This window comes from Salvelinus sp. IW2-2015, linkage group LG33, assembly GCF_002910315.2.
Source record: "Salvelinus sp. IW2-2015 linkage group LG33, ASM291031v2, whole genome shotgun sequence".
Lineage (NCBI taxonomy): Eukaryota > Metazoa > Chordata > Actinopteri > Salmoniformes > Salmonidae > Salvelinus > Salvelinus sp. IW2-2015.
Window position 1 is genome coordinate 36,750,179 of NC_036872.1, and position 25,900 is coordinate 36,776,078.

At 42.5% G+C, this 25,900-nt stretch overlaps 1 protein-coding gene across 1 annotated transcript in view; it reads right to left on the bottom strand.

The window, feature by feature from the left end:
• LOC111957589 (kinase suppressor of Ras 2) overlaps nucleotides 1-25,900 on the bottom strand; it is a 134,954-nt gene that overhangs the window by 87,716 nt on the left and 21,338 nt on the right. Inside the window, exons 4-5 of the mRNA XM_070436911.1 lie at nucleotides 19,456-19,491; nucleotides 18,514-19,057 (exon numbers count right to left, since the gene is read on the bottom strand). Coding sequence (XP_070293012.1) covers nucleotides 18,514-19,057; nucleotides 19,456-19,491 — 580 coding nt within the window. The remainder of the gene's footprint in view (nucleotides 1-18,513; nucleotides 19,058-19,455; nucleotides 19,492-25,900) is intronic.

Here is a 25,900-nt window from a genome sequence, read left to right on the forward strand (position 1 = left end):
TCAATTCAATTCAAAGGGCTTTATTGGCATGAGAATCACACAGCACCAGTCAAAAGTTTGGACACACCTACTCATTCAAGGGTTTTTCTTTATTTTTACTATTTTCTACATTGTAGAAAAATAGTGAAGACATCAAAAACATATGGAATCATGACGTAACCAAAAAAGTGTTAAGCAAATCAAAATACAGCCACCATTTTCCTTGATGACAGCTTTGCACACTCTTGGCATTCTCTCAACCAGCTTCACCTGGAATGCTTTTCCAACAGTCTTGAAGGAGTTCCTACATATGCTGAGCACTTGTTGGCTGCTTTTTCTTCACTCTGCAGTTCAACTCATCCCAAACCATCTCAATTGGGTTGAGGTCGGGTGATTGTTGAGGCCAGGTCATCTGATGCAGCACTCCATCACTCTCCTTGGTCAAAAAGCCCTTACACAGCCTGGAGGTGTGTTTTGGGTCATTGTCCTGTTGAAAAACAAATGATAGTCCCTCTAAGCGCAAACCAGATGGAATGGCATATCGCTGCAGAATGCTGTGGTAGCCATGCTGGTTAAGTCTGCCTTGAATTCTAAATAAATCACAGACAGTGTCACCAGAAAAGCATCCCCACACCACCTCCTCCACGCTGGGAACCACACATGCGGAGATCATCCGTTCACCTACTTTGCATCTCACAAAGACAAATCGGTTGGGACCAAATATCTCAAATTTGGACTCATCAGACCAAAGGACATATTTCCATCGGTCTAATGTCCATTGCTTATGTTTCTTGGCCCAAGCAAGTCTCTTCTTCTTATTGGTGTCCTTTAGTAGTGGTTTCTTTGCAGCAGTTCGACCATGAAGGCCTGACTCACGCAGTCTCCTCTGAACAGTTGATGTTGAGATGTGTCTGTTACTTGAACTCTGTGAAGCATTTATTTGGGCTGCAATTTCTGCGGCTGGTAACTCTAATGAACTTATCCTCTGCAGCTGAGGTGACTCTGGGTCTTCCTTTCCTGTGGCGGTCATCGTGAGAGCCAGTTTCATCATAGCGCTTGATGGTTTTTGCAACTGCACAAGTTCTTGACATTTTCCCGAATTGACTGACCTTCATGTATTAAAGTAATGATGGGCTGTCATTTCTCTTGCCATAATATGGACTTGGTCTTTCACCAAATAGGGTATCTTCTGTATACCACCCCTACCTTGTCACAACACAACTCAGCTCAAATGCATTAAAAAGGAAAGAAATTCCACAAATGAACTTTTAACAAGGCACACCTGGTAATTCAAATGCATTCCAGGTGACTACCTCATGAAGCTGGTTGAGAGAATGCCAAGAGTTTGCAAAGCTGTCATCAAGGCAAAAGGTGGTTACTTTGAAGAATCTCAAATATAAAATATATTTTGATTTGTTTAATTAACACTTTTTTGGTTACTACATGATTCCATATGTGTTATTTCATAGTTTTGATGTCTTCACTATTATTCTACAATGTAGAAACTACCAAAAATATACTTTGGACTGGTTCTGTATGTTTACATTGCCAAAGCAATTGAAATAGATAATAAACCAAAGTGAAATAAACAATATAAAATTAACAGTAAACATTACACTCACAAAAGTTCCAAAGTAGAGACATTTCAAATGTCATATTATGTCTATATTCAGTGTTGTAACGATGTACAAATACACACACTCTCTCTATCTCTCTCTCTCTCTCTCTCTCTCGCTCTCTCTCGCTCTCTCTCGCTCTCTCTCTCTCTCAATTAAATTAAATTAAATTCAAGGGGCTTTATTGGCATGGTAAACATGTGTTAACATTGCCAAAGCAAGGGAGGTAGATAATATACAAAAGTGAAATAAACAATACAAATGAATAGTAAACATTACACATGCAGAAGTTTCAAAAGAATAAAGACATTACAAATGTCATATTATGTCTATATACACTGTTGTAACAATGTACAAATAGTTAAAGTACACAAGGGAAAATAAATAAGCATAAATATGGGTTGTATTTACAATGGTGTTTATTTACACTGGTTGCCCTTTTCTTGTGGCAACAGGTCACAAATCTTGCTGCTGTGATGGCACACTGGAATTTCACCCAGTAGATATGGGAGTTTATCAAAATCGGGTTTGTTTTCGAATTATTTGTGGATCTGTGTAATCTGAGGGAAATATGTGTCTCTAATATGGTCATACATTGGGCAGGAGGTTAGGAAGTGCAGCTCAGTTTCCACCTCATTTTGTGGGAAGTGTGCACATAGCCTGTCTTCTCTTGAGAGCCATGTCTGCCTACGGCGGCCTTTCTCAATAGCAAGGCTATGCTTACTGAGTCTGTACATAGTCAAAGCTTTCCTTAAATTGGGTCAGTCACAGTGGTCAAGTATTCTGCCACTGTGTACTCTCTGTTTAGGGCCAAAAAGCATTCTAGTTGCTCTGTTTTTTTCTTAATTCTTTCCAATGTGTCAAGTAATTCTCTTTTTGTTTTCTCATGATTTGGTTGGGTCTAATTGTGTTGCTGTCCTGGGGCTCTGTGGGGTCTCTTTGTGAACAGAGCCCCAGGACCAGCTTGCTTAAGGGACTGTTCTCCAGGTTCATCTCTTTGTAGGTGATGGCTTTGTTATGGAAGGTTCGGGAATCGCTTCCTTTTAGGTGGTTGTAGAATTTAACAGCTCTTTTCTGGATTTTGATAATAAGTGGGTATCGGCCTAATTCTGCTCTGCATGCATTATTTGGTGTTCTACGTTGTACACGGAGGATATTTTTGCAGAATTCTGCATGCAGAGTCTCAATTTGGTGTTTGTCCCATTTTGTGAAATCTTGGTTGGTGAGTGGACCCCAGACCTCACAACCATAAAGGGCAATGGGTTCTATGACTGATTCAAGTATTTTTAGCCAGATCCTAATTGGTATGTTGAATTTTATGTTCCTTTTGATGGCATAGAATGCCCTTCTTGCCTTGTCTCTCAGATCGTTCACAGCTTTGTGGAAGTTACCTGTGGCGCTGATGTTTAGGCTGATGTCTCTCTCTCTCTCTCTCTCTCTCTCTCTCTCTCTCTCTCTCTCTCTCTCTCTCTCTCTCTCTCTCTGTGTGAGTCTCTCCTTTCTCTCCCCTCTCTCTGTGAAAAATAATCTCTGAAGATTTCCCAATAAACCTGCAATAGCTGCCACATTGTTCCCAAGAACATCTACATCATGTGTTTTCTATCTTTGTGGTAAAAGAGAATTGTGATGCGAGGCAAATCTCTCAGGAAGTACACAATGAAGTATCATCTCATGATCACACAACTTTTCCTCAAGACATGTAAGGACATTGTAGTCGCTGTCTGGTGTCTGGTGTCTGGTGTCTGGTGTCTGCTGTCTGCTGTCTGCTGTCTGGTGTCTGGTGTCTGGTGTCTGGTGTCTGGTGTCTGGTGTCTGGTGTCTGGTGATCACACAGAACATCAAAAGGTCACATTTAGTTCATCAGCAAGACGATATCACTGAAACAGACACACTTTTAAACACAAAACATGACAGCGTATGATAGTCTGGCCTGGTGCCTAAACAAATATACTTTCATGGTCTGATCAAACATCAAACATGTCCACACTATGTCTCGATGATAAATAACACAGAGAGAGTGTGATTCATTTCAGCTAGAGCTCCTAGGTAGATTCTCATTGATGTTCCTATTCATTCAAAAGGAAACAATACGTTAACCCCTGAATGAGCAAACCTTAACATAAAAAAATGCTGGTAGATGCAAGAAAAGCAATTTGGCCCATAGCCATGTTCCTTCAGTGGTACTTTAAAACGGAGAACAGTAGAGACTAACCAGAGGAACAAAGGGTCCGAGAACCATGGAACCAAACCCAACCGAAGATGATGCCGTTAAACTCTCAGGAATGATTTCAATACCAAAGCACACATCTAGGAGATAAATCCCACCTATGGCCTGCGAGGTAAATTACTGATAGAGTTGATGTCTAGGTAGTCGGAGGAAAGGAAATAGTACTGAACAGCGAACGTGGGCATCAGACCACCAACTCCCCTTCGCTGCCTCTCAGTCTTCTCTGTTATGGCTATCCAAGCTCCTGTTGGGGTTCTCAAGAGTAATCTCAACACCCACCCAAACCCCCTCTGGCCCCGCGCTCAACCCCCCCTCACCCCTTCTCCGGCATCACAGCTTAATAAATCAACTATGCAACAATGGCATTCGGTCCAGCACAGCCTCACACTCCTAAATACTCATATAAATTCAGAATCATGCCTCCAATTTCCTGGTGTGACGCAGGGAGAGGCATCTGAGCTCTCATTACCCCTGGACACACTGAGAGCGGAATAAGGCTCTGTCTGTCTCTGTCTATCTGTCTATCTGTCTACCTGTCTATCTGCCTGCCTGTCTGCCTGCCTGTCTATTTGCCTGTCTATCTGCCTGCCTGCCTGCCTGCCTGCCTGCCTGCCTGCCTGCCTGCCTGCGTGCGTGCGTGTGTGTGTGTGTGTGTGTGTGTGTGTGCGTGCGTGCGTGCATGGGGGGGGGGGGGGGGSACGTTGACACCCCCTTTCACCTGACTTGTCATTTCACCTGACTTCTCGAGCTATCCCCGAGAACCAAGAGGAGATACACACACACACACACCATATGTCTGTCCATGAAGCGTGATGTGTCTTCTTTAAGATGTGTCTTCAGTAGTGTGTGTCACTAATAAACCAACAGGTCAGGGGTCATGTGTTAAAGCATCGATGTGTCTGTCCGGGAACTAGCTGTAGCTCTGATCTATATGTTAATGTATTGTCCAGGTAAAATGGACATTGGTTTTGGAAGGCATTGAATATTTAACAACATGAACACATAGCTGCATTGGTGTTAAGAGTTTATCATTCAATAAATCTCTCTCTGTGAATTTAGAGCTTCTGTTTCCACAAGGGAAGCATATTTGCACTTTATATGAGATTGACTAGATACCATGAACAACGCCTACGTAAGAACGGTGGACTAGCAATGTATCCTATAATAACATGGTACTCCCACTGTTACTAGAGGCTCCCGAGTGGCGCAGCGGCACTGCATCTCAGTGGCTAGAGGTGTTACTACAGACCCTGGTTCGATCCTGGGCTATGTCACAACCAGCCGTGATCGGGAGTCCCATAAAGCGGAGCACAATTGTCCCAGCGTCGTCAGGGTTAGGGGAGGATTTGGCTGGGGTAGGCCGTCATTGTAAAAAAGGAATTTGCGCTTAACTGACTTGCCTAGTTAAATATAGGTTAAAGAAAAAATGATAATGGCATAATATGGTACCTACAGTGACTTGTGAAAGTATTCACCCATTTTTCCTATTTTGTTGCCTTACAACCTGGAATTAAAATAGATTTTGGGGGGGGTTTGTATCATTTGATTTACACAACATGCTTACCACTTTGAAGATGCAAAATATTTTTAATTGTGAAACAAACAAGAAATTAGACAAAAAAGCAGAAAACTTGAGCGTGCATAACTATTCACCCCCCAAAGTGAATACTTTGTAGAGCCACCCTTTGCAGCAATTACAGCTGCAAGTCTCTTGGGGTATGTCTCTATAAGCTTGGCACATCTAGCCACTGGGATTTTTGCCCGTTCTTCAAGGCAAAACTACTCCAGCTACTTCAAGTTGGATGGGTTCCGCTGGTGTACAGCAATCTTTAAGTCATACCACAGATTCTCAATTGGATTGAGGTCTGGGCTTTGACTAGGCCATTCCAAGACATTTAAATGTTTGCCTTTAAACCACTCAAGTGTTGCTTTAGCAGTATGCTTAGGGTCATTGTCCTGCTGGAAGGTGAACCTCTGTCCCAGTCTCAAATCTCTGGAAGACTGAAACAGGTTTCCCTCAAGAATTTCCCTGTATTTAGTGCCATCCATCATTCCTTCAATTCTGACCAGTTTGCCAGTGAAAAACATCCCCACAGCATGATGCTGCCACCACCATACTTCACCTTGGGGATAGCGTTCTCGGGGTGACGAGAGGTGTTGGGATTGCGCCAGACATAGCGTTTTCCTTGAAGGCCAAAAAGCTAAATTTTAGTCTCATCTGACCAGAGTACCTTCTTCCAAATGTTTGGGGAGTCTCCCACATGCCTTTTGGCAAACACCAAACGTGTTTGCTTATTTTTAAATTCTTTAAGCAATGGCTTTTTTTCTGGCCACTCTTCCGTAAAGCCCAGCTCTCTGGAGTGTATGGCTTAACGTGCTCTCATTTACAGATACTCCAATCTCTGCTGTGAAGCTTTGCAGCTCCTTCAGGGTTATCTTTGGTGGACTTCATTTAACTAATTATGTGACTTCTGAAGGTAAGTGGTTGCACCAGATCTTATTTAGGAGCTTCATAGCAAAGGGGGTGAATACATATGCAGGCACCACTTTTCAGCCAAAATTTTTGAATTTTTTTAAACAAGTAATTTTTTTCATTTCACTTCACCAATTTGGAATATTTTGTGTATGTCCATTACATGAAATCCAAATAAAAATAAATTTAAATGACTGGTTGTAATGCAACAAAATAGGACATACACCAAGGGGGATGAATACTTTTGCAAGGCACTGTACAAAGTGAGGCTTAAACAGTTAGAACAGCTGTTGTACATCTCCACAGTATATCCTCTGGAACAGCACAACCTTCCTCTTCCCTTCATAGGACAGGGTTTCCCAAACTCGGTCCCGGGGACCGCAAGGGGTGCACATTTATTTATTTTTGCCCTAGCACTACACATCTGATTCAAATAATCAAAGCTTGATGATTAGTTGATCATTTTAATCAGCTGTGTAGTGCTAGCGCCAAAAACCTAAATGTGCACCCCTTGGAGTCCCCGGGACCAAGTTTGGGAAACCCTGTCATAGAGCATCTGACAGAGTAGAGATCTTTGGGTATACAGCTCCCATGGCATCACTGAAAAGAAATCCAATAAAGATGTATTTTTCAGGCTGAAATGGGGGAATTTCACAGATCACTGTAAAACATTAATTAAAAAACATATTGAGAGAATCATGTCATACTGTATAAGACATTTTAATCAAAGCAAACATTCAAATTGGCTGTGGAATAGACATTTCTCCACTCAAGTTGTCCATAGTGGAATTACCCTGAAAGAAGGCACAAAGTAGTGGGTGAATCATAGCCTAGCCTGCCTACCCCTCTCCTTCTCTCCTCCTCTCCCTGCACCCCCCCCTCTCTTTCTCTCCTCCTCTCCCCTCCTCCTCCTCTACCTCCCGCCAGTGCTGCCTGATTTATTAGCAAAACATCAAATTCAATAAGAAAGTGCTTAACATTCACCTCTGAAGGAGAGAGAAGGGTGAGGAGAAATAGGAACTTTCATAAAGAAGCATAACACGGAATTATGGTGAAAAATAAAATACAAAGGAGAAAAGAAAACTGAGGTAAAGGTCATCGTCCTTCTGAAGCAGGCTGTCATGGGAAGAGCTGCATGATGACAAACTCTCTGTTTTTCCCTTACAGGACTGAGATAACACAAACACATCCTAAACAGACAACTATTTACACACATCTAACCCTAACACAGCTGCTCTCCGTTTGTTATTCCCCAAACTTTTAATGCCGCTTTTAGTGATACACCAACAAAGTTTCAAACTGGTAAACAAAGCCAACGATCAGCACAACACTTCTGGAGATGAGATGCGACTCGATGGCTCCACAGAGAAAACTCTGTGGCCTTTTCCACAACACACACATTGCTCCTCATTACCATAGCCAACGAGCCTCATCCATTACCACTTGAGCTGAGAGAGAAACACACGCCTTGAAAAGGACAGCGAGACGAGAAAGGCAACATTAGCAAAATTAATAGGCACTCGCACCTCCCGCCCGTCGCACTCCTGGTCCTCGGACGATAAGGTTTAAGTGGTGGTAGGTACCTGAGGCACTGGAATTATTTACATTTGCAGAGCAGAAACACACACACATGCGCACACGCACACACACGCACACGCACACACACGTGGGAGGTGTTAGTGGCCTGAGGCATGGCTAATGGAAAGGTAGAGCAGACCAATGTGATACTCTGCATCTACTCTGTTCCCTGAGTGAGTGTGTACCGAATAGAGATTAGCACAGCTAATCATGCAGGGAAGCCCTGTTCATTGTGTGGAAAATGTAACTATTAAATGTTGATTGAATTGATTTTGTGTGTGCAAGAGAGACAGAGAGAGAGAGAGAGAGAGAGAGAGAGAGAGAGAGAGAGAGAGAGAGAGGAGAGAGAGAGAGAGACAGAGACGAGAGAGAGACAGAGAGAGAGAGAGAGAGAGAGAGAGAGAGAGGAGAGGAGAGAGAGAGACAGAGAGAGAGAGAGAAGAGCGAGGAGAGAGAGAGAGAGAGAGAGAGAGAGAGAGAGAGAGAGAGAGAGAGAGAGAGAGAGAAAGAGATGAGAGAGAGAGAGAGAGAGAGAGAGAAGGGAGGGGTAGACAGAGGAGAATAGATAGAGAGAGATTTAGAGAGAAAAAGAGAGAGAGAAGAAAGAGAGGAAGCGAGAGAGTGGGATAAAGAGAGAGGGAGAATAACAATTGATTGACTGATTGATTGTTTAATTGATTGATTGAGTAGAACTGCATCAAGCAGGTGAATTACATGAATCCAGTGTAATTGGCCTGTGGGTGATTGATGAGAGAGAGAGATTATATTTATTATATTCTCAGTATGCCACCATGAAATACATGTAACACTTACCCAAACTAGACATATTCTCATCAACTGTCCCCAAGATATGTAAATATGTCAATTAAATCAGAAGACAAGTCAGTCTTGCAACACTCCTTCCATAATACCAATTATCAAATCAGCGAAAGTCTAGTCAGTTACTTTTTCTTGCTGTTGTCGATTTATTTTTTTCTAACAAATTAGTGCTGTTTTTTTTTTTACGGTCATCCACTCACTCCATACAGAACTAGCTAATTAGACTTCTTCTAAATTTAAGCAAAACTATAAAATTGTTCTGTCATTAGACTACTGCCTTTCGACCTTTTCATTTCTCAACACTTCTAATTAGCTGCAGCTGAGAAGATCATTCATTAGTCGTTGCCATTTAAAAACAACTGTTCAAAAATGATCAAGAGGAAGGTATTAATTTGACTACTCGAACACCGCAAGTTTTCCAAATGTTCATCCATAACCAAGACCAAAACAAATCGTTCTTGGCCACTCATGGATAACTGGGTAGTCTACCCTCTTTGGGGAACCAATGTAAGTAAACAATAAGAATGAAGTCATACAGGTAACGTTATCATGGCTGGTTGATGAGGTAACTCACTGTTCACTGGCAGTAGGAGGATTGTGAAGTCTATTGTTTTTTCAACTGTATCATGGCTGTCAGAAAGTCCCCATTGTTAGGACAGCAGACAGGCTGCTCAGTGCCTTCTGTCCCCGACCACCAAACTCTCCAGCATCAGTCCACCTGTCACAAAGTTCAGACTAGAAGCTATTCCCAGAGTTTCACACTGCAACGAGCCACAACACGCCAACACGTCCTCTGATAATTGAATACTTTTTGTGGGTTTGTGCACACAGTATAGGGATTGAGGGTTATATTGACATTGTTCTCCATACAGAACTACACTGCCATACATAAATAACTGTTGTTTTTGCAGGTTTGTTGTTAGAGTATGGATGGTTCTAGAAGGGGATTAACATTCTATAGGTGAATCAACCGAAGGGGGAATACTAACACAACCATTATCTTCCCTGCTGTTTCCAGGATTCTGTGCATAAAGATATCACAGATAACAAAACAGCTGTCAGGCATTGGTCCTCAGTTCAGTTCTACTGATGTCAACTGGTACTCAGTAGGACCATCTCATTAACACACACACACACACACACACACACACACACACACACACACTCACCACACACACACACACACACACACACACACACACACACACACTAGAGAGATTTGCCATCAGTAGGAACATGGCGAGGTTAAAGGTTAATCCATCTTATTCCAAGATGGCGTAGCAGTCGGACGTGTGTTTTTGTCTTGTCCCTTCCTGTCCCTTGTCCCTTGTAAACATAGTTTTTCCTTGTTGTTGTTTTTTCGTATATATATTTAATATTTTAATATCACTTTCTATCTACGGACTGAATATACTCTCCTGCAACCCGCCTCACCCAATGTGGTACGGATCTGCTATTTTTATACTTAAGAACTCATCAACTAATCAAAAGCTAGCCAGCTAACTGGCTACTAGTTAGCCACGGCCCGCTAGCTGTCTAAAGTACAATGGACTGTTAGCTTAAGAGGCCCATCGGACAAATTCTTTGGCCACTATACCCACCATACGGAGCCCTGCTGATCCATCGTCTGAACCGTTGCCTGAACCGGAACCCCAACAGAAGCTAGCCAGCTAACTAGCTACTAGCTAGAAGTCAGCTAGCCACTGCTAGCGGTCATCAGCCACCTCTAGCATGGACAACTCTCGCCAGTCTGCACAGCGTGACTCAAACCAGAGCAAATCTGACTTATTTTTCTCCATATCTCCGGATTCCTACCGCAAGCTGCTATTCGAGTGGCCACTCCTGGCTAACGTCACTGTCCCGAAGCAAGAAACAATTAGCCTGGAGCTAGCCAAAGAGGTCCATCAGCCACTACTTGGGATACAATACCTCTTTAAGCCAACTGGCTTGGACCCCCGCCGACTCATCCCGACTGAACCACTGACGTGATTCGCCCGATGGTGTTTTTCTCAACTGGCTCCACCGTTGCTTCGTCCCCTGAAATCCCATCCGCTAGCATGCTAGCATGCTAGCCGCGGCCTGCTAGCTGTCCAGAGCACATCGGACCTATTCTGCCAATTGGCCTGGTTTACCACACGGAGCCCTGCTAATATTACTAGTTTATCTAGTGTGTCCTGCATTGCATATAATCGATGCAGTGCGCATTCGCGAAAAAGGACTGTCGTTGCACCAACGTGTACCTAACCATAAACATCAATGCCTTTCTTAAAATCATTACACAGAAGTATATATTTTTAAACCTGCATATTTAGCTAAAAGAAATCCAGGTTAGCAGGCCATATTAACCAGGTGAAATTGTGTCACTTCTCTTGCGTTCATTGCACGCAGAGTCAGAGTATATGCAACAGTTTGGGCCGCCTGGCTCATTGCGAACTAATTTGCCAGAATTTTACGTAATTATGACATAACATTGAAGGTTGTGCAATGTAACAGGAATATTTAGACTTATGGATGCCACCCGTTAGATAAAATACGGAACGGTTCCGTATTTCACTGAAAGAATAAACGTTTTGTTTTCGAGATGATTGTTTCTGGATTCGACCATATTAATGACCTAAGGCTCGTATTTCTGTGTGTTATTATGTTATAATTAAGTCTATGATTTGATAGAGCAGTCTGACTGAGCGATGGTGGGCAGCAGCAGGCTCGTAACCATTCATTCAAACAGCACTTTCGTGCGTTTTACCAGCAGCTCTTCGCAATGCTTCAAGCGTTGCGCTGTTTATGACTTCAAGCCTATCAACTCCAGAGATTAGGCTGGTGTAACCGATGTGAAATGGCTAGCGAGTTAGCGGGGTGCGCGCTAATAGCGTTTCAAACGTCACTCGCTCTGAGACTTGGAGTAGTTGTTCCCCTTGCTCTGCATGGGTAACGCTGCTTCGAGGGTGGCTGTTGTCGATGTGTTCCTGGTTCGAGCCCAGGTAGCGGCGAGGAGAGGGATGGAAGCTATACTGTTACACTGGCAATACTAAAGTGCCTATAAGAACATCCAATAGTCAAAGGTATATGAAATACAAATCGTATAGAGAGAAATATTCCTATAATTCCTATAATAACTACAACCTAAAACTTCTTAACTGGGAATATTGAAGACTCATGTAAAAGGAACCACAGCTTTCATATGTTCTCATGTTCTGAGCAAGGAACTTAAACGTTAGCTATCTTACATGGCACATATTGCACTTTTACTTTCTTCTCCAACACTTTGTTTTTGCATTATTTAAACCAAATTTAACATGTTTCATATTTATTTGAGGCTAAAATAGATTTTATTGATGTATTATATCAAAGTAAAAATAAGTGTTCATTCAGTATTGTTGTAATTGTCATTATTACAAATAAATAAATAAAAATCGCCGATTAATGGTATCGGCTTTTTTGTGGTCCTCCAATAATCGGTATCGGTGATGAAAAATGTGACTTCCTGACTCGTCTGATAATCAATATGTGTTTTGTTCTCACTGACTCGTCTGATAATCAATCAATGTGATTTTGTTTCACTGACTCGTCTGATAATCAATCATGTGATTTTGTTTCATCTGACTCGTCTGATAATCAATCAATGTGATTTTGTTTCACATGACTCGTCTGATAATCAATCAATGTGATTTTGTTTCACTGATTCACTGATTCACTGAATTGTTTTCTGGCTGGGCAAATAAGTGGAGATGGTACTCGCTTGCTCATCTACCTCTGATTAGAAACATTTAGCGTGCTATAATGTAGCCTAAATCAAATTGTAGGCCTATTTTTTTGCTCAATCGCATATAGACAACTCCAAAGCCTGCAGAGGTTGTGAAATATGATGAGACTCACATGCTTTTGAAAATAGGATTGTTATTATTTTCTATAGGTATCAAATCGGTCGACCTCTAGTTGCAATCTCTATTACTAGCCTGTTAAACCTCTCTTTCGTATCGTCTGAGATTCCCAAAGATTGGAAAAGCTCCCGCGGTCATCCCCTCTTCAAAGGGGGAGACACTCTAGACCCAAATTGCTACAGACCTATATCTCATCCTACCCTGCCTTTCTAAGGTCTTCGAAAGCCAAGTCAACAAACAGATTACCAACCATTTCGAATCCACCGTACCTTCTCCGCTATGCAATCTGGTTTCAGAGCTGGTCATGGGTGCACCTCAGCCACGCTCAAGGTCCTAAACGATATCATAATCGCCATGCGATAAGAGACATTACTGGGCAGCCGTATTCTCGACCTGGCCAAGGCTTTCGACTCTGTCAATCACCACATTCTTATTGGCAGACTCAACAGCCTTGGTTTCTCAAATGATTGCCTCGCCTGGTTCACCAACTACTTCTCAGATAGAGTTCAGTGGGTAAAATCGGAGGGCTGTTGTCCGGTGCCTCTGGCAGTCTCTATGGGGGTGCCACAGGGTTCAATTCTCGGGCCGACTCTCTTCTTTGTATACATCAATGATGTCGCTCTCGCTGCTGGTGATTCTCTGATCCACCTCTACACAGACAACACCATTCTGTATACTTCTGGCCCTTCTTTGGACACTGTGTTAACTAACCTCCAGACGATTTTCAATGCCATACAACTCTCCTACCGTGGCCTCCAACTGCTCTTAAATACAAGTAAAACTAAATGCATGCTCTTCAACTGATAACAGCCCGCACCTGCCCAGCATCACTACTCTGGACGGTTCTGACTTAGAATATGTGGACAACTACAAATACCTAGGTGTTTGGCTAGACTGTAAACTCTCCTTCCAGACTCACATTAAGCATCTCCAATCCAAAATTAAATCTAGAATCGGTTTCCTATTTTGCAAACAAAGCCTTCTTCACTCATGCTGCCAAACATACCCTCGTAAAACTGACCATCCTCCAGATCCTCGACTTCGGAAATGTCATCTATAAAATAGCCTCCAACACTCTACTCAGCAAATTGGATGTAGTCTATCACAGTGCCATCCATTTTGTCACCAAAGCCCCATATATTACCCACCACTGCGACCTGTACGCTCTCGTTGGCTGGCCATCGCTTCATACTCGTCGCCAAACCCACTGGCTCAGGTCATCTACAAGTCTCTGCTAGGTAAAGCCCCGCCTTATCTCAGCTCGCTGGTCACCATATCAACACCCACCCGTAGCACGCGCTCCAGCAGGTATATCTCACTGGTCACCCCCAAAGCCAATTCCTCATTTGGCCGCCTTTCCTTCCAGTTCTCTGCTGCCAATGACTGGAACGAACTGCAAAAATCACTGAAGCTGGAGACCCATATCTCCCTCACTAGCTTTAAGCACCAGCTGTCAGAGCAGCTCACAGATCACTGCACCTGTACATAGCCCATCTGTAAACAGCCCATCCAACTACCTTATCCCCATTCTGTATTCATTTATTTATCTTGCTCCTTTGCACCCCAGTATCTCTACTTGCACATTCATCTTCTGCACATCTACCATTCCAGTGCTAGGACAAAGAGTAAAACTTTTTGAGAGCTCTTTCAGACACTAAGGATAGAAGGTGAGGAATGAGGAAGCTGTGGTAACAACAGCAGTAACCATGCAGTGTAAAACCAGCTATAACAACTTTCTAATTAAGAAAGACAGGATGAGCTGAGGGTTGTTGACAGCTCTTTCAGATGTTAAGGATAGAAGGTGAGGAATGAGGAAGCTGTGGTAACAGTAGCAATAACCATGCAGTGCATTAACACCTGGAAATGAGACAGTGAAAAAGCAGCTTTTGTACCTGGCCATGTTGTGCCCCCACTGTTCTAAAGAAGGAATGAAACATAATGGAACAAAACATGTAGTCAACATTAGGAGAAACAAGGCAGCTGAACCAAAAAGTAGACTTGTACTTATCCTCTTTAAACCATGTACACTGAGTGGACAAAACATTAGGAACACTATTTTGATGACATAGACTGACCAGGTGAATCCAGGTGAAAGCTATGATCCCTTATTGATGTCACCGGGTTAAATCCACTTCAATCAGTGTAGATGAAGGGGAGGAGACAGGTTAAAGAAGGATTTTTAACCATTGAGATAATTGAGACATGGGTTGTGTATGTGTGCCATTCAGAGGGTGAATGGGCAAGACAAAAGATTGAAGTGCCTTTGAACGGGGTATGGTAGTAGGTGTGTCAAGAACTGCAACGCTGCTGGGTTTTTCACGCTCAACAGTTTCCTGTGTGTATCAAGAATGGTCCACCACCCAAAGAACATCCAGCCAACTTGAAACAACTGTTGGAAGCATTGGAGTCAACATGGGCCAGAATCCCTGTGGAACGCTTTCGACACCTTGTAGAGTCCATGTCCTGATGAATTGAGGCTGCAACTCAATACTAGGAAGGTGTATATTCGTGTCGAGGAATAGCACTAGGCCTATGTTTCCCAAACCTTCAAGAAAACCAAGATTAGTTAATTAGTTGAATCAGGCTTTGCTAGTTCAGGAATAGATAAGCAAAGTGGAACTGGCTGGGGGTACCCAAGGAGAGGTTAGTGAAAGAGCCACTGTGTCCAGATGAGTGATAGCTTTTCCAGGCACAGGCCAGTACTAAAACGGTCATTGATTAGAGGGCTAAACTCTGAGCTTGTAGTCTGTCAGTGCTCAGGGACCGGTAATCAATTATCTAATGCTGATTGAGTCCCTATTCACTGCCTGTTCATCCACTAGGACAGACAAGTACATGCACATACACAGATCCACGCATGCACGCACGCACACGCACGCACGCACGCACGCACGCACACACACACACACACACACACACACACCAGGGCAGAACCCAACCCAGATGGCAGGAAAATAACCTCCAAATATTAACTTACCAATTAGGCAACGATGGGCCACTGTAATCTAATAGTATTATAAAATTACTGTTAGTCTCCCGAGGGGCTCTCCTTTCCTGACTCCTGATGGTTCCTGATGACTGGAGGTACTGGGGTGGACCCTCTGGCCTGGAGGAAACAGGCTGATATGATCAAAATGTCACCAGATGAGACACACGGTTGGTTCAGTGGCTCAGTCAGGAACTCAGCACTTTGCACTCTGTTATCTCTGTTCTGTTGACAGACATTGTTTCTCTACGGGCGCTGGTGGACGTGAATTACACTGAATTAATTAAACTGATTCAGCCTCGGGCAGGAAGATAAAGGACTAAATGGAGTTCAATGAGAGAAGGCACTCTCAAAAAAGCAGCTCTAGCTTGTATTTATTGTCTAACTGTTTTATTAAATGCAGTTAGAGACAATATAATGTTTCCTATGATTACCCTCTTCCTCTCTCTTGTATAGAAGTCTATCTTAATCTCAATCTTAGTTTAATAAAACAGTTTCAAGATGGAGATGCTTTCCTGGGACTATCCTCTCTGTCTTCTAAAGAACTTCACCTTATTCTATAGATTTGCTGTATTAGAAATGAGATTTTGAAAGTGTGCCTCAAGCAGGCCAACAGTTGGTTGAAGTTGAACAACCCTAACTCTAAACACTCGTTTACAAACTTCTACACTTTTAGTTTGATTGTACCGACTGCAAGCTCTCCCTCTCTTCATCCACAAACTCATTGAGAACCCTTGTCCCCCAACAGAAGCAAACTTGTTACAACAAAAAAACTGCTCCAAAATCACAAGTGTTATTACTGTAGTAGACCAATAGCCCCCAAAAAGCCAAACTCTTCACACTTCATTCAACAGGTCCCATTACTGACAGTTCACTAAACATGGCTGTATCATTTGGCCAGTGGGCAGGTGGGTCTGTGGGTGGGGGAGGGTCCTTGCAAAAGAGGATTCTAATAATATCCCTTTCATACTAAGATGCCAACTTTATCATACTGCCAACTTTTTCCCGCCTTTTCTTTATATCTGAAAGGTATTGCCGCGATCAAAGCCAAAACTTTTATTTCCGCCAAACGACCTAGTAATCATTTCAGTAAAGTTCTGCCTACGGCTTTGTATGAAACGTAGCCGCAATGCTGAGGCGGCATTGGCACACACTACGCTTCTAAAGTCTTGATGGTTGCTAAGGCAACGCCCGTTCACCATCCTCCTGCCAGTTGTAAACTTTGCGAGAGAAGTCACTTCACCCATCTGTTCACATAACCCATCACATACACTGCTTTATTACCCACATTGGTCCATAAAGAATCACTGAGGGAATAAATATCACTGAATGATGAAAATATTGCAATAAAGTAGGCTAATGCAATTGAAGGCATCAAATTGTTGCTGACTGAAACTACCAAAGTCATCCAATCCTCCTTGTAATAGATTTTAAGCAATAGCCTATGAACGTGTGGTCATCTAGATGATCATTTCAGCACCGTTTTGATTGGGACAGCGACATCGCCCTGCTTTGAGACAAGTGTGGGAACTCGTCTTGACTAAATCTATGTTTGGATATTGGTAAGGCTACAATTAGGATTTGAAAAAGTTGAGGTGAGTGCGGCTCATGATCATCTTGTCTAGTTGAATCATTTACTTCAACATTTTGGATGTTAACAGGTGGATTACTTTGCTCTTCACTCACAGTCGTTTATTAGCCCAGGCCTACTCCCTACCAAAAGCCTGTGACTTCACTGACTCGTCTGATAATCAATCAATGTGATTTTGTTTCACTGACTCATTTGATAATCAATCAATGTGATTTTGTTTCACCGACTCGTCTGATAATCAATCAATGTGATTTTGTTTCACTGAATCGTCTGATAATCAATCAATGTGATTTTGTTTCACTGAATCGTCTGATAATCAATCAATGTGATTTTGTTTCACTGACTCACTGATTCACTGAATTGTTTTCTGGCTGGGCAAATAAGTGGAGGTGGTAGCTCGCTTGCTCATCTACCTCTGATTAGAAACATTTAGCGTGCTATAATGTAGCCTAAATCAAGTGTAGGCCTATTTTTTTGCTCAATCGCATATAGACAACTCCAAAAGCCTGCAGAGGTTGTGAAATATGAATGAGACTCACATGCTTTTGAAAATAGGATTGTTATTATTTTCTATGGGTATCATGATGAAGGTAAGACCCTACGCCAGCTTCCTAACAAAGCGGAGTGAGGGTAGGAAAGAGATGAAATGTGGATAAAAAAAGCATGAGATTGGGCTCTGTTTCAAAATATCACTTCACCAAGAATGTGCTGTCATCAAGGCAAAGGGTGGCTACTTTGAAGAATCTCAAATATAAAATATATTTTGATTTGTTGAACACTTTTTTGTTTACTACACGATTCCATATGTGTTATTTCATCGTTTTGATGTCTTCACTATTATTCTACAATGTAGAAAATAGTCACAATAAAGAAAAAACCCTTGAATGAGTAGGTGTGTCCAAACTTTAGACTGGTACTGTACACATGTGTGTTGACTGTGAATAGGTAGGTGTGTCTTGTCTGTTTAATGAACAAAATAACGACCTATTGATTTAATATGGATGGCGCAGCAATGGCTGCACGGACCCATAACATAGGCCTGATTATCTCAAAATATGTAACTCTATTCTTTTGAAAATACATTGTATTAGTCTTATGTTTCTTAGGACCTGCCTAAAGGAATGAATAATGGATTTATTTTTGATGGTGTATATTCTCAATAGATTTATTAAAATAAACCCCTTTCCACTACTACCACTCATCCCCCACTGGAGGTATAAAACACCATACAGGCAAGAACTTGGTAAAAATGGGCTTGTTTGTAAGGGGGTCATATAAACATGGTTTTTACAGGCAAAATATCATAAATTCTATGTGAAAGCAGTATTAAGGGTTCAGATAAAACAAAGGTCAAATGACTCACTTGGGTGTCTGTGTTTCAGCTGCTTCCAGACCTATGCGATTTCCCAGCTGGAACTCGTGTGACTTAGATCGGTGCAGCGCCGTGAAGCCCGGCAGCAGGTGGATGAGCTTTCGGCTGGGGGGTGGTGGCGTTCCGGGAGCCTTCACCTTGTTCCTGCGCCTCATGGGGGGCGTGCCCGGGGGGGTCATGCTGTTGACCACCAGAGGAGTCCGGGGAGGGGTGTGGGCAAAGTGCCTCTGGCGGGGCGAGGGGGGCAGGGAGCGGTGGCCCATGTCCATGGGGGGGAAGGCCCCCAGTCCCAGGTGGTTGTCCACGGTGAGGCGGTCTGGCTGGACGTAGGGGCCGTACGGATAGGGTAGCAAGGCCTGGGGGCTGTGATATTGGCTGTGGTGCTGCTGCTTGTACTTGGCCTGGACCTTCGGGCTTTGGGAGAGCTGGAAGCGGACCCACTGGCTGGGTTCGGGAGAGGGGAAGGGAGAGTTCTCCTTGCCGGACTCGGAGGTGGGCCACTGGATGGACCAGTCCTGTTTGGCATGGCTGCCTGCTAGAGGAGGAGGAGGAGGAGGGAGGAGGAGGAACATGTTACAGATAACATAAACAACCACCTGATAACTTGACTCTGTTTAATTATTTACATTTATACTCATTTAACGACAATAATAAAACAAATATTTGATTACAAAAAACAATGGCCTGATGATAGAGCAAAGAAGAGAGAGAGCATGCATCTGACATCAAGAGCAGATGCAATGTAGCATGTGGTTCAGATAGGAGAGGAGTAGAGGACAGTGATGCTTGATGAACCACAGCCACCTTGATCACTAAACATTAGATGAGAAGCTGGAGATGGGGGTTCATGTTGAGTAAATGAGACAGAATAGTTTGGTTTGGGAAAGCAGTGAAGAGAGAAATTATATTTTCAGCTTAAATGGGAATAATCACCTCCGTTATTGGGCAACGTGTCATCCTCAAGTTGTTCTGGAAAGAAAAGAAAAGGAAACAAAGGTTTATAGACTTTATAAAAAGATCGATTAAATATTCTGCAGTACCCTGGTTGATAATTTGTTGTTTCCCTCTCTCACACTGCCCTTTAGAGACCCAGCTATTGTAGTAATCACACACTCTAAAGAGCTCTCAGCATCAAAACTGACTACATTATCTGATCCAGTTCAATAACACTAATGGCTATGAACTCCTTAGGACTTTTTATTATCTGTGATGTTTTGAGACAAGGCCACCAGAGACTTCTGGAGGTAGAAGGAGAATGATATAGAGGGGGAGAGATAGTGAGGGACAAAGAGAGAGAGCGAGGAGAGAGGAGGAAGGGAGAGGAGAGGAGAGAGAGGAGAGGGGGAGGAAGGAGGGAGGGAGTTAGAGAGGAAGGAGAGGAGAGGACGAGGAGAGGAGAGGAGGGAGGAGGAGAGGAGAGAGAGGAGAGGAGAGGAGAGAGAGGAGAGAGAGGAGAGGAGAGGAGAGGAGAGGAGAGGAGAGGAGAGGAGAGAGAGGAGAGGAGTAGAAGGAAAGGGAAAGGCCTGCATTAACACGACTGAGCGACTGAGTGTCTTAAGGCCTCCGTATGAGGTCAGGGGTCAAAGTATCTCTTCAGGACGACATCACATACATGTTCCCTCTGTGTCTGTCTGGACACTCCCCGGGACAGTACAGTACACACACACACACACACATACACAGCAAGTGACAGACAATGTCCTGGGGACATGAGAGTACAGTTTATGAAGACTAAGAGATCCTCAGGATGTGTCCAAGGGAGACGGGTTGGTTGTCAAATGACATCCCTCAATAACTGAGGGTGACGTCAAAGAGTTAGTCATTCTAGTTTCATGGTATACGTCATGCTCTCGTTCTTCAGATAAACAACATATAACAACAATGGAAGCTTCCTATCTGATCATATAGACTACAGTTGACAGACTGTCTGCTTGCATGGATCTCCTACACACAACCACTATCAGTGGTTCTCAACATACATGAGAGTACTCATGGTGTTGCATATTAATCAACTTAATGCATAAGCAGGGCCAAATTAGTTAACCACTGAGATGAAGAACTTGTGATGATGGAGGAGATCTATATACGGGTGGAGACAGACCTCACTGCTCTCCTTTCTCCAGCATCCTTCCCGCACATCAACACACACACACTTACGCAGGCCACACACCACACACACAACACACCCACACACACACACACACACACACACCACACACCACACACACACACACACGTCCTTAACTGCTTAAAAGGAATAGAAGGGGAGGATGACCCACCCTCAAGCATCTTCATCAGCAAAAACATATTGCAATCAAGCCACTGGATATTAAAACGTTTGGCATCTCCTCACTTGAAATGTTTCGAAATCATCAAAGAGCCTTCTTCACCCGTTGATACCAATAAACTGGCATGAGCTCTGTTAATATAGATGACGAGACACACACACACACACACACACACACACACACACACCACACACACACACACACACACACACAACACACACACACACACACACACACACACACACACACACACACACACACACACACACACACAAAGCATGTGATATGATCAAATTACAGCCCAGGCATTAATTACACACAGGACCTGAATAATCCAATATTGGTCTACAAACATCCATGTAACTAATGAACAGTGGGAATAAATCCCTCTCTAGGGTATATTAGAGTATCCATTTCCTTGGAGTCTTTAGTAAAAGCTCATTTGAAATAGTTTCTGTAATACTGTTGTCAGGGCTAGAGAAGGGAAGGATATAGAGAAAGAATTAAGTCTAACTAGATAAATAAAAGTGTTTGGCTCTGTAACGGCTCAATTTACCAACTATACTAGTTTCTTAGCAACTGCTTTATTCAAACATTAACAGAGCTTCCTAGGGGCGGCAGGTGGCCGAGTTTTGGGCCAGTAACCGAAAGGTTGCTGATCAAATCCAGAACTGACAAGTAAAAATCTGTTGTTCTGCCCAGAACAAGGCAGTTAACCCACTGTTGCTAGGCTGTCATTGTAAATAAGAATTTTTCTTAATTGACTTGCCTGGTTAAAACAAAACATAAATAAATTGACTGCATGTGACCTCACAACAAAAAGACACAACCTTTTTTCTTCTCATTCTAAGTAGTGTAACTCTCATCTATGGAGTGTAATTATCATTCTATGGAGTGTAACTCTCATTCTATGAGTCATTCTAATTCTATGGAGTGTAATTCTCATTCTATGGAGTATAAACTCTCATTCTATGGAGTATAACTCTCATTCTATGGAGTATAACTCTCATTCTATGGAGTATAACTCTCATTCTATGGAGTGTAACTCTCATTCTATGGAGAGTCATTCTAATTCTATGGCGTATAACTCTCATTCTATGGAGTGTCATCTAATTCTATGGAGTATACTATCTCTTATGAGTATAACTCTCATTCTATGGAGAGTCATTCTAATTCTATGGAGTATAACTCTCATTCTATGGAGGTCATTCTCATTCTAAGGAGGTGAACTCTCATTCTATGGAGTCATTCTAATTTCTATGGAGTATAACTCTCATTCTATGTGGAGAGCATTCTATTCTATGGAGTATAAACTTCATTTCTATGGAGTGTAACTCTCATCTCATGGAGTATTAACTATCATTCTAATGGAGAGTCATTCTAATTCTATGGAGTATAACTCTCATTCTAATGGACTATTAAATCTCATTCTATGGAGTCATCTTATGAGAGTCATTCTAATTCTATGGAGTATAACTCTCATTCTATGGAGAGTCATTCTATTCTATGGAGTATAACTCTCATTCTATGGAGTATAACTCTCCATTCTATGGAGTCTCATTCTATGGTGATCATTCTCATTCTAAGGAGTGTAACTCCCATTCTATGGAGTTCATTCTAATTCTATGGAGTATAACTCTCATTCATTGGAGTGTAACTCTCACTCTATGGAGAGTCATTCTAATTCTATGGAGTATAACTCTCATTCTATGGAGAGTCATTCGAATTCTATGGAGTATAACTCTCATTCTATGGAGTGTAACTCTCATTCTATGGAGTATAACTCTCATTCTATGGGTATAACTCTCATTCTATGGAGAGTCATTCTAATTCTATGGAGTGTAACTCTCATTCTATGGAGAGTCATTCTATTCTATGGAGTAACTTATCATTCTATGGGTGTAACTCTCATCTATGGATGTATAACTCTCATTCTATGGAGTATTAACTTCATTCTATGAGAGTCATTCTATTCTATGGAGTATAATCTCATTCTATGTGTGTAACTCTCATTCTATGGAGTCTCATTCTATGGAGAGTCATTCTAATTTTATGGAGTATAACTATCATTCTTATGGAGAGTCATCTAATTCTATGAGTATAACTCTCATTCTATGGAGTCTCATTCTATTGAGATCATTCTCATTCTATGGAGTGTAACCTCAGTTCTATGGAGAGTCATTCTAATTCTATGGAGTATAACTCTCATTCTATGGAGTATAACTCTCATTCTATGGAGTCTCATTCTATGGAGTGTCATTCTCATTCTAGAAAAGTTTAATATAAATCCAATCAATGAATTATGTACAGATCAATCAAATCAATCAATTATGTACAGCCATTGTTCCATAGAATTATGAATTATAATAGTATAATGGACATGATTGTTCTGATGATGGTATGAAAGCTCAGCCATTTTGGTCAGGGAGAGTCATTTAATAGGATCTCTTTGCATTGTTCTCTGTGCTGTCACTTGGCCAGCTGCAGCAGAGGTCCTATACAGTACAGTATCCTACAGTATCTCCACAGTGATTCACAATACACCACACCAGTCAGAGGACATGAATGAGTGATTATTCAAGATGATGATTTATGGTAATATGGCCAACACATTACACATGCTCATTGTTAATAGGAGATATTTACATATAGGTAGAGTTCTGTGAGAATAGGCGGTTAACAGCAAACTAATTTGACTAGTTAGGACCAGGCTTGTGCTGTTGTGTGGTAAATGGCAGAGAAAGGCCACTGGGATTCTATCCTCATAGGGCTCTGGTCAAAAGTAGTGCACTAAATATTGATTAGGATACAATTTGGGAAACACCCTTTGTGAAAGGATGCCATATGCTGCTCCAGAAGGATTCATTTTTTATTTAATCCTTTGAATGGGATGACGGTGGACGATGGTGGTTCTTACAGCATCAGTAGTAGCTAGATATCTTCCTCTCTTCTATCCTCTCCTTTCCTCTTCTCTCCTCCTCTCATGCCCTGTCCTCCTCTTCTCTCCCATACTCATCTCCTCTCTTCTCCTCCTCTCCTCTCCCATACTCTTCTCGTCCTCTCCTCTCTTGCCCTCTCCTCCTCTCCTCTCTTGTCCTCTCCGCCTATCCTCTCTCCTCCTCTCATCTTGTCCTCTCCTCCTCTCCTTTCATGTCCTCTCCTCTCCTCTCGAGAAGAACTTTGTAGTTGAAATACGAACAAGACCTGTGTGAAAGCCACAATCCCTTGCATTTGTTTTTAACGCAATAAACTATTCTAATGTACACTTTAAATTAAAGTGTTCTTTATAGCTGAATTCTCATTTACTGTAAGTGAAATACATGTCTCACTCTGCTCAATATACAATCACATGTCTCACTCCTCAATATACAATCACATGGTATCTCCTCAATATATACAATCACATGTCTCACTCCTAATATTACAATCACATGTTCACTTCTATATACATCACATGTCTCACTCCTCAATATACAATCACATGTCCCTCACTCCTCAATATACAATCACATGTCTCACTTTCTAAATACAATCAATGTTCACTTCTCAATATACAATCACATGTCTCACTCTCAATATACAATCAATGTCTCACTCCTCATATACAATAATGTCACACTTGTCTCATATACAATAATGTCTCATCTAATATACATCACATGTCTCACTCCTCAATATACAATCACTGTCTCACTCCTCAAATATACAAGCAATGTCTCACTCCTCGATATACAATCACATGTCTCACTTCTCGATATACAATCACATGTCTCACTCCTCAATATACAATACATGTCTCACTCCTCATAAAACACATGTCTCACTCCTCAATATACAATCACATGTCTCACTCCTCAAATACACAATCACATGTCTCACTCCTCAATATACAATCACATGTCTCACTCCTCAATATACAATCACATGTCTCACTCCTCAATATACAATCACATGTCTACTTCTCAATATACAATCACATGTCTCACTCCTCAATAACAATCACATGTCTCACTCCTCAATATACAATCACATGTCTCCTCCTCAATATACAATCACATGTCTCACTCCTCAATATACAATCACATGTTCCACTCCTCAATATACAATCACATGTCGTACGTTACGTTTTTCTATCGACCTCAAAAACGTTGTTATGGATGCAACTGTGAAGATGCAGCGTTACCTGAGTTAAACGTATCTATTCCTCTGTCACCAGCTCACACAGAGACTGGAACTCGAAGACCTCTGTCTCGCAAAACACCAATGTTTAGCCAGCTACGCCACCAAAAAGGTAGCAATTCTACTGCGTGGGTGGAGACACTTCAAGCTGAAGAGCTCAACGGTGAGGTTACAAATCCTGTACACAACAAAGTTTATATTTAGTCACTGGCTTCTCCAATAAACAGAAGTGCCAAGCTAAGTCTGCAATGGCTTTAAGAGTCATTACAAAATACTGTGACAATTCAAAACTTTTTCATGTGAATATTCTGCATATTCATGATCTGCGTAGAGTTACAAAGACAGGCCTCCATAGAGGCCATGAATAATCTTCCCCAGCGGACGCCATTCCTCTCAGAGAATACAAAAAACACACTGCAAATGTCATATTTAAAAGTGGGGCTGAGCGTCAGAGTGGTAGTGGTGGTCATTTTCTCTCTTAAGGTTTAAAAGAAAGGACTGAGACTGAAGGCTGGGCATGAGTCTGGGACTGGAGGCTGGGCTGGAGGCTGGGGATGGAGGCTGAGACTGGGATGAGTCTGGAGGCTGGGGATGAGTCTGGAGGCTGGGGCTGGCGCTGGGATGAGGATGGAGGCTGAGGCTGGAGATGAACCTGGAAGCTGGGATGAAGCTGGAGGCTGGAGATGAAGCTGGAGCTGGGGAAGAAGTGGAGGCTTGGGCTGGAAGCTGGGGATGGAGGCTGAGGGCGAATGGGGCTGGAGGCTGAGGGAGGCTGGCTGGACGACTGGGATGAGGCTGTGGCTGGAGAATGGGGATGAGGCTGGGGCTGGAGGCTGAGGATGGCGCTGGAGGCTGAGGAGGGTGCTGAAGACTGGGATGAGGCTGGGGCTGGAGAATGGGGATGGGGATGC